At 39.1% G+C, this 12,387-nt stretch overlaps 1 protein-coding gene across 3 annotated transcripts in view; it reads right to left on the minus strand.

Moving 5' to 3' along the window:
* Positions 1–12,387, minus strand: part of Rpgrip1l (RPGRIP1 like) — a 97,245-nt gene that overhangs the window by 49,805 nt on the left and 35,053 nt on the right. For all 3 annotated transcript variants that reach the window (XM_059264548.1, XM_059264549.1, XM_059264547.1), the window contains exons 11-15: positions 8,712–8,818; positions 8,371–8,421; positions 7,495–7,674; positions 6,755–6,872; positions 3,062–3,514 (exon numbers count right to left, since the gene is read on the minus strand). In XM_059264548.1, coding sequence (XP_059120531.1) covers positions 3,062–3,514; positions 6,755–6,872; positions 7,495–7,674; positions 8,371–8,421; positions 8,712–8,818 — 909 coding nt within the window. The remainder of the gene's footprint in view (positions 1–3,061; positions 3,515–6,754; positions 6,873–7,494; positions 7,675–8,370; positions 8,422–8,711; positions 8,819–12,387) is intronic.

The following is a 12,387-nucleotide window of genomic DNA, read 5'->3' on the forward strand; positions in this document are numbered from 1 at the left end:
TTGAATCCAGGTCCTCTGGAAGAGCAATCAGTGCTTTTAACTACTGAGCCATCTTTCCAGCCCAAGTTACACACTATTTAGGGTAAATGTGTAAATAGAAACAATCAATGAATTAGATAAAGGAGGGAGGCAGAGAAAGGGTAAACAAAGGAGACTGGAGGTAAATAAAAGGAAAAAGAAGAGGCTGGGAAGAACACTGTGGTAGTGAGATTAGAAATGACAAAAGTCAACACAACAGAGATTCCCCTCCAAACACGAAAGCGTGAAAACATTAGAAAAATAGAAGAATAAGACTAATATAAAAACCAAGAAGATAGAGTAAAAATTCTACTAAAATCATAGTGGGGGGAGAGGGCTAAACAAAATTAGGGGTGAATGAGAAAGTCATCTAAAAGCCTACTACTTTATAAGGTAACTAAAACATGTAACCAAAAAATTAAAGAGGCTTTGAATAGAAGTGCCTTGAATGCTACTCGCAGAAGCCATGCTTTCTCGTGCTTTGTTTTTAAACAGCAAAGTTCCAGTGCCAGTTGCAAAATATATCTCTATGATTTGTTGTCTAGGGAAGTCTCAGAAGCTCTGAAAACAACATAGGCAATTGTCATTGCTCTTTCCCACCAGAACTTACATGGGAAGACCCTAGTGGTGAAGTCACCACACCCTTTGGATACAGCTAACAGGACAATCAACCTGGAACTAAATGGAATCTTCCCTCTGGTGGCTAGCTTTCATAATGCCAGAAAACACTATGGCTGCTAGGAGACGAAAATCATTACTGGTCATACACAGCTGTGGGCCTTACATGCTATAATACTAACCACCTAGACAAGAAATGTCTACTAGTATACCAGTAAAGTGATGGTTTGGGGGTAACCAACAGCTTTCTGAGTGGATTTGGGGACTACTCTATGGGAGGGAATATATGCTTGGTACTATAAACATGGTCAAAAGCATACAGTTGGTGAGGTCATATAGGTCTTGGGTGGGGGGTCTCCAATTGTTGTTTTGCTAATGAGCATACAGACAAACTGTCTTCTAAATACGCTATGTTTATACCCACAGACCAGTGTTGTTCTCAGCTTTAGGCAGAGAAGCTCCTTTTGCAGTAGTTAATGTAAAGATTCCTAATAGGCCAAAGTGCTAGGAATAGTGACTATTGAGAGTTCAGCCTTAAACTGGACCTCTGTAACGGCCCTCTCAAGGCCCATAAGACACTGCAGAAACGAGGGCAGAAAGACCATGATAGGGGAGAATGCATAACATACTTGTGGATATGGCATGGCCATTTCAATGGTGAACACTCAGCAGTTGTGGGTACCTTGTGCAAGACCTGAACATTTCCTCATGGATGGTAGGGTGGGTGGGAGTGGGTTTGGCTCATGAGGCTCCTTCCCTCCTGAGGATCTATTGCTAGTTAATGGTTACCAGGGGAAGAGGTATCATTCCCTCAGTAGTGTAGAGATTAGTAAACTGTCCACAATCCAGTAAATGAGCCTATCCCCATGCTCAACCAAGCAAACCTAACTAAACATAGTGGGAGGAGACAGCAAAGTAGGAGGATGAGTAGGGAAGAAGATGTCAGTACGAGCAGGAGGGAGTGGGGGGAGTGAACAGACACTGTGGATAAATCCTTTCATAAGTATATAACCGATACTTAAATTAAAAACAATAAATTCATTAAAAAGTATTTGGGAAGAAGAGGGAAGTGGAAACATAAAGGTAAAAAAAGAATTGAAAAAAATTGAAAATAAAATAGATTGCCCAGCAGTGAAAATTATGTGTAAGCAAAATTAGATGAATATACAGATTTCATCTAATTTTTCACACTTTTTCAATATTATGGAGTGAAAACATTACCATTACAAGTGTATTAAAAAGAAAAACATGGGAAGTACAAGGGGAGATTTTTTCATTTGTTTGTTTTTCGAGACAGTTTGTTTCTGTGTAGCCCTGGCTCTCCTGGAACTTACTCTCTAGACCAGGCTGGCCTCAAACTCACAGAGATCCCTTGTCTCTGTCTCCTGAGTGCTGGGATTAAAGGCGTGCATCACCTCCAGGCCAAGAAATTAAAAAAAAAAAAGAAAGAACAAACAAGATGAAGTATTAGACTGACTTCTTTGAGGTTTCTGACAATTGGAGATCATTTCAGTTACGTGCACAGATGTGTGTGTGTGTGGGGGGGGTTCAGTTGAACTGGACTCTTATCTTTCCTGTGATCTGTGTTGGTGGTGAATCTGTACTGGACAAGTGTCTGATGCCGGCCAAACCTTTTTCACTTTAGTTGCTTCTCTTTTTCACATACCACAGGCTGGCTACATTGAGCTTGACAGCTGGTGGGCTGGGCAGACTCTCGTGCCTTTAATACACACACACACACACACACACACACACACACACACACACACACACATATGTATATGTGTGTGTGCTTATCTTCCCCTGTAGGCATAGGCTTTGTCTGCCTTATTTACCACTAACTAGTATTCTTAGAACTCAGTGTTGACATGTCTTCAGAAGCATATGAAGAATGTAGTACAATGAACATTTTAACTAAGCAAGAATATCAATATCAAAATAAACATTTGACTTTGTAAGTTTAACGGCTATTTATAATGGTCATAAGTATTAATAGTTATTTTGCACCATTATTCATGACATTGAAGACAATTCAATTACCTGTAAGCAAAGATCACTGTCCCTACCCAAAATGCCCTTAATGTGTAAGATAAGATACAATTATAGGGGCTGGAGAAATAGCTCAGTAGTTAGGAGAGCTGGGTGCTCCTCTAGAGGACCCAGTTCTATTCCCAGAACCCACATGGCAGCTCAAACTGTCTGTAACTCCAGTTCCAGAGGATCCATGGCACCAAGCATGCATGTGGTACACATACACACACACACACACACACACACACACACACACACACACACACACAGGCATGCAAAATACCCATACATAAAATAAAATAAATCTTTAAAAACAAAGACACAAATATAGAATGCCAGTGACCACATAAGCCAACCTAGTAATGCAAACATCCAAAGATCATAAGCTACTTACCAACTAAACTTGCTGTGCAAAATATTCGGCCGCTTTTTTCTAGAATCTGATGGAATCTCAACTGACATACTGCAATTGTTTCATAATCTGTGCTGTAGGCTTGGTGAAGCTCCAGAGTGACAGTGTTCTTCTGAATATACTGCAAAAATAAGTCATTTACATGGACAAGATACTGAGAAGTGAAGTTATATTCTGGATGCAGGCCTCGAACTATGGGAGTTGTCTGCAGTTCAAAGTCATAGAAAGCATAGGTACAGAAAGTGACAGGCTCTTTGTCACCAGATGCCTGCAGGCCTTCAGAAGAAAAGGTGACTTTGTTGATGTGGATTTCAAATAGGTTTTCTCCTCGTTCCAGGTGAATGGTTGCATCAAATTCATCAACAGAGTCATCTGGCATGATTTCTGGTTTAAATTTGTACTGCTTAGTGCCATAGGCAATATCCTTTAACTGGGCTGCAAGGGAAGATACAGTTTAGAGACGTTAACATGCTGACATATGCAGATGCAAACTAGCTTCTGAAGTGGCCGGATGTCTGCGGCTTTCAGTGATAGTCTCCATCTTCAAGTCTATAACTGTAGTGCTATTTTCTGCAAATAATGCTCATTAACAACAACAAAAACCCTCAAGACTTGCTTTGACACCAGTCATTAAACATGAGTCATTAAAAAACAAAATTACAGCTTCAAAATATATGCAACTGTAATTCATCAATGTACAATTAAGAGAATGAAAATAAAAAGAATTACACCTTCAGTTGTAGGATAGCCTTAGCCAGGAACAGGAAAAAGAAAGGGCAGGTCACAGCTGAGGCCACTCTTCAGACACCATGTGCTCCTCTAGCTTTGCTAGATCCTACAAAGTAGATCTTTCTTTCTTCCTGGATACCATCTCTTTAGCTTAACAGGCTATGTCTGCTCCTACTTTGGGGGAGGTAATGGCTGTATATCCAACATCTCAATTATGGTGATAGTTTCATAGTTGTACACACAGGCCTAAACTAAACAAATTTATACTTTAAACCCACAGTTAAAAGTACAACAGTTATACTTCATAAGGCTGTTTTTTTAAAGGTTATGCATCTTTTTATATGCACAGCTTCTCCCTAGTATTATGCTTAAGTTTCCAGAAGGAATAACATGTGTCCCCAACTGTTCCTATAACACACTCCTACAAAAGATGTGTGAATCGAATTACCCATCAAAAGATCACCAGAAGCCAATTCAGCTCTAGACTGGGCAGTGTCACACCTCCCGTTATTTCTTTTGTTTCCTGGTGACAAACACTCTCCTTTTGAAACTATTACCCTATCTTGACTTCCATGTCACTGTCCCCTCCTTCTCTTATCTCTCTGTTCATCTTATAGTGTTGTCCTCTGGGCTGGTGTGCTGGGTTTCCCACTGGTAAGCACTAGCCTCTGTCATGTCCACTGTCTCCAGTACTCGAATCACGTACCTCACCAGCAACTTTATACTCTTAAAACTTATTGGGGGAATCCCAAAAATCTTTTGATAACAATTTATATTTATTGTTATTGATCACACTGAAAAGAAAAAAGTAAGTATCTTTTTATATGTAACAACAATAACCTATTACATGTTAACATAAATCATAGTATTTATTTTTTCAAAGTTGTAATTTCCAAAAAATGTGAGAAGAGTGGCATTATTTTAATCCTTTCAACTTTTTAAAAAACATTTTCACAAGTGTCTTAGGGTCTGGCTTAATAGAAAACAGCTGGAATATGGATCTGTGGCTGTGTTTAATTTGTTGTGATATCACATGCCATACAGCCTCTGAGAAACTCCATTATAAACTTGTAAGAGAATAAAAACAAAAAAGGCAAATAACATATTATTATAAAACTAGTTTTACCCTTGAAGACTTCTACAGCAGTTTAGGAGGGGGTTGAGAGCTTGAGTACCTTGAAGACTTCTTGTTTATGAAGAACTAACTAAATATCTTCATTTGACTGAACAGAACCTTCCAGAAGTCAAAGAGCAGCGTGTACCTTTTGTTCCATGTAGTACTCAATAAAAGTTTGTTTAATGGAATTTTCTTGGTTGAAAAGGAGGTCACCAAGTGAAGAATTTTCATTCAAGTCTTCGCAAGCCTTTACCAGCATGCTTTGCCTGTCCCCTCTACTCAACCATTCACTCCATAAACACAATCAAGCCTCTAAGGCATCATAAGCAAACAGTAGACAGTAAGAATACAGATGGGGAAACTGAAGCGCTGCCCTTAAGGAACTCAGACAACCTAGACCAGTAAACAGAAGTCTGTATTTTATTGGAAAGAATGTATGCCAAGAAAATGCAGAAAGCATTGTCTTAATCCACCTCTAATGCTAGCTCAGACGATCTGAGTCCAGGTAATTCATAAAGAACAAAGACTACTTGTTTGATTTCGTTTTTGGTGTTGGAGATTGAACCCAGGGGTCTGTGCAGGCTCAGCATGCATTCTACCACTGAGCTATACTTCTATGTAAGAGCTTTAGCTCTTATAGTTAGGATATAAAAGCTAGGAAGTTCAAGTTGAAGGTTCTGTATCTGGCAAGAACTTTCTCACTATGCTATCCCAAGGTAGAAGGGGCCACATTCACTTACAACAAACCACTCTTGTACTAATGAACCCTGCTTCCATGGTAGTGAATTTTTGAGAATTCTTGAGAGTGGAACTCAATGATTTAACTACTTCTTAAACATTCTGTCCCCCAATATGATTGCATTTATGGGTTAAGTTTCCAATGAAGGAATTCCAGGAAAGATATTCATACTACAGCAAGTATCAATAAAACAATGACAATATAATGCCCATTCTGCCCCCAAGACACAAAGATTTCACAGAAGATATGGGACAATCACACACACACACACACACACACACTCCACCAAATTCTAGATTTGAAGCAGGGCAAGTGGCAGAAAGCTGCCTAGGTTTGCTCTGGCTTCTAGCTGGGGGAAGTGCATAAAGTTAACACTGTCATTAAGACACAAAGGACACAAACAGCTGGAAACAGCATGCTACTGTCTGTGTTTAGATACGTTCTCAAGATAGGATTCATCTAGACAGCCCAGGCTTTGAGCAAGCTGGCTTTGAACCTGTATTCCTCTTACTTTATCCCACTGGGATTCCATGCATGTACTGCCACACATAGCTCTCTTAGATGATTTCTGTATTTGCTAAAGTTTGAAAATCACCATGAGGGCATTTCAGGTAAAGGGAAGGTGGCTGAATCAATAGGAGCCACTTTCCGGCATGCTAAGCACCAAGTTAGATTCGGAAACACAGAAGGGCATTATCTTGTTGTCAAGGAAGAAAGGAATTTAGGCAGAAGAAACAGCAGGAACAAAAGCTGATGCTGGTAATGAGCATGATGAATCTGACAAAGAGAAGCATGCAGAGTTGGCTAAGGTGCACATGTTGCTTAGAAGGAAAATCAAAAGGTGGCGTGAGACTTGAGTCTGGGACACTTTATGTACTGCTTTGAAATCTTGCTCACAATACTGAATTTGAAAACAGTGAATTCTTGAAAAATCCTACTAAAAATTCTTGAGTAGAAAAGAATCAGATGAAATAGTCATTCTGGTAACTTATTCCAGCTTCAGATTGGGAAAAAAAATAGAGCAGGAAGATATTGTGAGCGAGGGTTTGGACAGCATTTTTCAACTGCCATAAAACTGTGCAGCCTGTACCTTCAAGCTTTTGGATGCGTGCAGCCCTGATATCGAGAAGATGAACATATTGTTCCACTTTGAGTTCATAATCTTGCTGCAAATTTTCCATCTTCTGAGTCACCGCCTCAACTTCCATCTAAAAATAAAAGACAGTGAGGTTCACTACTTACGATTATCCTATTTGCATCTGTCAAAGTGACTTTGAGCCAAGCATTTTAAGATGGAGCTTTCAAGCCGCCATGCTAGGATTCAAACATTGCCTAGATGGAACTGAAGGCTCCTATGTTACGTACGAATCAAGCACTTCTAGTTGGAGTTTTGAAAACCATGAGGACTTTAATAACATCGTTTGGATGGCCAGTAGGAGCTCTCAACCATGGTGCCTCCTGTCACGCGGCCTCCAGTGCAGGGGCTTCCTTTTTTGTAGTCATTCTCCATCTTAGTGAACGCTGACATGGCCGGCTGTGGCGGGCTTTTGGATGATCTCTGTGCCTCACTGAGGACAACGACGACACTGCTCCAAGTGAGATCACTGCCTGCCACTAGGCACTTCCCTAAGCCAGGGCTTCAATCATCTGTTTTTAAACTATTTATCCCGACTCACTAGTTACAGGGCCAAACTCCAGGGATGTGTTAATACTTAATAATAAGTGACAAGAGATAATAAAAGAGGATAATACAAAAAGCGTCTCTGAAAAGACAATCATCAGGAGAATATCACAGAAAATATACCGTCTTGATTTAGTGTCTGACAGTACCTGATAGTCTTTATTGATTTTATGTTGCATAATTAGCATATTTCTTGTCTTTTCAAGTTCTTGTACTGTTTCTGCGTGAGTTGCTTGAAGCTCTTTCATGGAATGTTCTAGATCTTTACTATTTTTGCTGTCCACTTTTTCTAAAAATGAGAGGTCTCCATTTTTTTGTTCTTTTTGAGCCTAAAGTAAAACCATAATTTTTTAATTGAAACAAAAATTTTCAGAATGTGACCATGTGAATTAATGTGATACTTCAAGAAACACCTAATTGAATTCATGCCCTTCCATTTTCCCACTAGAAACAAAGCAGTGTTAATATATACATTTGCACAGACATTTGAAATAAATACAGAGAAATAAAAATAGTTTATCAACTTCATAAAAAAAATGAAATCATACATTTATTTTTTTCATCTGATCAAAATATACACTCTGATATAAAGGTAAGAAGTGTACTTGTAGATAACAGTAACTCAAAACTAGACAGTGCCTTTGTGTTATACTGATGGCTCAACACCTCACTTCAGAAGGCAAGCTTGGTTGTACTGTAGGTCAGGTAAAAATCAAATGTTTGCTGCAGTCAAAGGGTGTTAAATAAGAGTGCTGAGCTCTACATTAATGTGACTTTGATGTCACTATGAAATATGCATGCTGTAACTGTCACCTAACCATTTCCTGAATCAGTACAGCAGTGTGCTCTCTCTCCCTGGACTTCCCCCCCCCCCCCCGCCCCCAATACATGCATGCACTAAGATGCAGTGAGTTTTAGAAGATGCACAAATAATTCACTCTCTAAACATAAGGTCTATAGACAAAGGTCATCATTATGTTGAAACGTGAAGATACGGAATCGATGGCTAATTTTTAAAAGGCTACCTTTATAAGCAGGAGAGCTTCACTCAAGTCATCAGCATTAATATCACTCTCCTGTAAGAGAGAAAGTCAGAGCTCTCAGTGAGGGATTAGTTTCCAGCACAGATTCCCACTAGACTGACTATGTAGTAGAACACAAGGTGCCTGGAGGCTATGAACGTAAGAAACCCAGTACTCAGGACATTTTAGCTACTCAGAATAGCCTCAGAGAACATAAGCAACCAGGTATGTTAACTAATACATCAAGTGACACAGCTGTGCTTCTTGCTTTGTCGTGCACTGGTTTTCTGTGCTGAAGACACACACACACACACACACACACTCTGAAGAAGGGAAATGGTCACCTGGTTGAAAAACCTCATGCGGTTTTTCAGCTCGTCCAGCTGCTGCCTCTGCTGCAGACACTGGAGCTGGAGCTCTCTGTTCTCTTGCACGAGCTTCTCATTTTGGTCTTAAGAATAAAGTCAGGACAAGCAGAAAGCTAAGTGAGAATTATGTTGAAGAACACATTTAAACAAACTTAAATTCAGTTACACGACAAGCTGGATCTAGTATCGTCCGGGTCAGAGAAGAAATAGAGCCAGCACCTTGGATGATGGCAGCAAGGGCTGAGGAACCAATGAACACCATCATGTGTCCACCACATGACTCACTCGCTTATCAAAAACTTAAGACAGAAGTTCACAGCATTAATACAAGGAAACCGCGGTTTCTGGGACTTCAAAGGAACAGTCTACTTAAAATGCCTAAGAATATATGCTTCTAAATATTTGATTTTTACTTACTTATTAAGGGTCCTGAAAGACATGCAAAAAAAAAAAAAATGTGTCTTTTAGTGTTCTGATTGACTTCTTTAAATTTTCTTTTCCTCACTTACATAAAGTCTTTGTATTAAAACAAGATAATTTATTTTATAAACTCCAAATCCATAACTCAATCAATCATATCCCTAACAAATCTGTGGCAACAGGGGAGAGATTCTGAGGCAGCATCAATGATAACTCAAGTGTATACTCAGCTCAAAGTTCCTGCTGTTAGCAGGACATGGGCTCTCAGCCACCTTTAAGGAAAGGAGATTGGTGCCTAGGCACTCAGTTACCATGACCCATAGCAGGACTGTTAGGGAGAAATCAAGAAAACAGTAAAGTCATACACCAATTTCTTGCTCTGTATTAAATATATTTAACTTAAAAAGAGGTGGGGACACGGGCTAGAAAGATGGCTTAGCAGTTATGAGCTGTGACTGCTTTCCCAGAGGATCTGGGTTCAATTTCCAGCACCCCCGTGGCACCTTATAACCACCTGCAACTCCAGCTCATGGGGATCTGGTGCCCTCTTCTGGCCTCTGCAGGCATTGCATGCACACGGTACATAGAAATTCATGCAGGCAAAACCACCCAGACACATTATAAACAAAAGCCATTACTGGCTAGCAGGCAGGTGCATTGCATTCTTTAGTGCTGTGTTCTTAAGTGCACTCCCCTGTCTCCACTGCGGTAGGCAGTTATTCAGCTTTGTTGACTCCTGGTGGACTACTTCTAGACCGTGCCATCCAAGGTGTCTCTCTCAATTTGTTATTGAGCTCAACAATTTTTTTTTATTAAAAGTGCTCAATTCAAGTTATACTTTTTTTGTTTCCTTTTCTTAATAAAAAAATCAAGTAACACATTTGTCAAGAATTCTTTCCATGAGTGCATTTGCAGTCTGACTGGATGTTATACAGAACTATGTCTCTGTCTTTTTCCAGGCTTTGTACTCCCAAGCTATAAATATTTCACACAAGTAAAAATGTTAAATTACACAATTAAGAGGAAATGGACTAAATCAGAAAGATTTTAATATCATGTAGTTCCTGGAAATCCTTGGATGTATAAAGATATAGAGGTACTTTATTACATATACCAACACTTCTAATAATTAAAGATTATTTTATGGTATAAATTGCTTAAATCCAGTAAAAGAATTTCCAAGTGTGAAAAACCTTTCAAAAGTTTGAAGGTATGAGGCAAATCCCTGTGTCTAAACTAAAACTTAGCATTAATAATCACTGTGAATTCTTATGAAGTAAACTTTTCGGTTAGAGAATACAGTGGCAATGTGGCACTCCTTGTAATGATCCAGTTAAAACAACTAGTAGACAGAGTGACAAAATCACACAATGGACAGAATAACAAAAACAACAACACAAACGGTGACTGTGAGAGGGAGGGGACCTTAGGTGTGACGGTAACAATTCCCTCTGCGGTCTGCACTAGCAGGGATTCAAGGATGCAGTTCAAGTACCATGGCAGCAGTTCTCAACGTGGGGCTCCAACAACCCTTCATGGGTGCTGCTCAGACCTTTGGGAAACACAGGTATCGACGACTCAAGACAGCAGCAAAATCACAGTTAGGAAGTAGCAACAAAATCACTTTATGGTTGGGGGTCCCCACAACATGAGGAACGGTATTAAAGGGTCGTCGCAGCGTTAGGAAGTTGGGAACCACTGTACAAAGGGCACACTGCTCCTTCTTAACATGGACACAGTGTGCACTGGGATCTTCCCTATGTCTAGTTTTTTTTTTTAATGCTTTCAGTTTTGTAGAGCTATGGATATGTCAGCAGATACCAATAAAGTTATGTGAGTATTTCCATCCTTTTACTCTTCTTTTTGTTTGGACATCTATGTCCCCATTCACTGATATTTTAGAATCAGATTGCTGTTTGTGGGAGAATAACTTAAGGGGGGAGACATCAGTGAGCACTGCTGACCTGTCTCCAGAACTTATTAGAATTATACACTATAGTTTTCCTTTATCCAGCTGCTTATTTAGGCTATGTTTTGAGTCTTTAAGAAGAGCCCAAACTGCTACAGTTCAAAGAGGAAATAGGCTTGCTGAATTATAATATGAAAAATCAAAGCCCTCTGCATGAGATGAAAAACAACCGCCTTACCTTAGGATTTGACAAAAAGCAGGTTAAGTCAAACAGCATTTTATTCAAATGAGATGCCATTTCACTCTTTAAACTTACATTCTTCCAGCACGCCATTAATAACAGTGCAGAGAACAATTCAACTAAACAATTTTCAGAGCTCCTTTGTGCTAATATCTTCAGCTGTGATCAATATAACCATATGCATTATGCTGAATTATGCATTTCAGCTAAAGATAGAAAGGAACGTTCAAAAGCAAGCCCTTAAACACATGCAGCTAATTTAAGCATTAACCAAATGCAAACTGCATTTACATAGCCTTCCCCCACATATTCACACAATCTGAAACTAATTTGTACCTTGAATAAAGAGGTGAATATTCTCTAAAAATAACTTGCCGCTTAGATGAATGACTACAAGAAGCCAGGGAAGCATCTTCTGGCAAGGGACACGATACAAGAGAAGGCAAATGTGTGAGCAGAGTTCAAAGTCAAATGAAACCATCTCAAAATCTGTACCACAAAAGGAACTTTCATCATATTCAAAGACTTCCTTAAATAGATGATTTCAAATTTGTTTATTTCCCAAAAAATGATTAAAATCCAGAATATTTTTCTTAAAATTATTTTAACTTACTTTCTTAGAATTCATTTTAACACTTTTATAAAGACTTTAATTCTTAAACTTTTAAATTTAAGCACTTCAAAGAAAATAACTGGAAAATCACAGTCCCAGCAACTTTTACTAAGAAATCAGTTAGAGAAATGTGTTAAGGGGGGTTTTCATGTAGGAGGAGGTGGCTTATGGTGCTAAAAAGTTATTTCTTGACTATCGTAAGCGACTGGAGTCATCTTCACGATATCTGCACACTAAGAAACTGTAACAGGCACTGTCAGAGATGATGACGTGGGTTTAAATTTATACCAGAGCACTGACTTCTCAATAAAGGGAACAAAAGGGCATATTATAAAACTAATCCATCCATATAAATAAATATAATATAGTAAGTATAAAAAACTAAACCCATACAACTTGGAGAAGAGTGACAAGTATTAGCAGGATTAACCTGAAGAAAGCTGCAACAGGGTCCAGACTTCTCTCACAG

The sequence above is a fragment of the Peromyscus eremicus genome, chromosome 5 (assembly GCF_949786415.1).
Source record: "Peromyscus eremicus chromosome 5, PerEre_H2_v1, whole genome shotgun sequence".
Lineage (NCBI taxonomy): Eukaryota > Metazoa > Chordata > Mammalia > Rodentia > Cricetidae > Peromyscus > Peromyscus eremicus.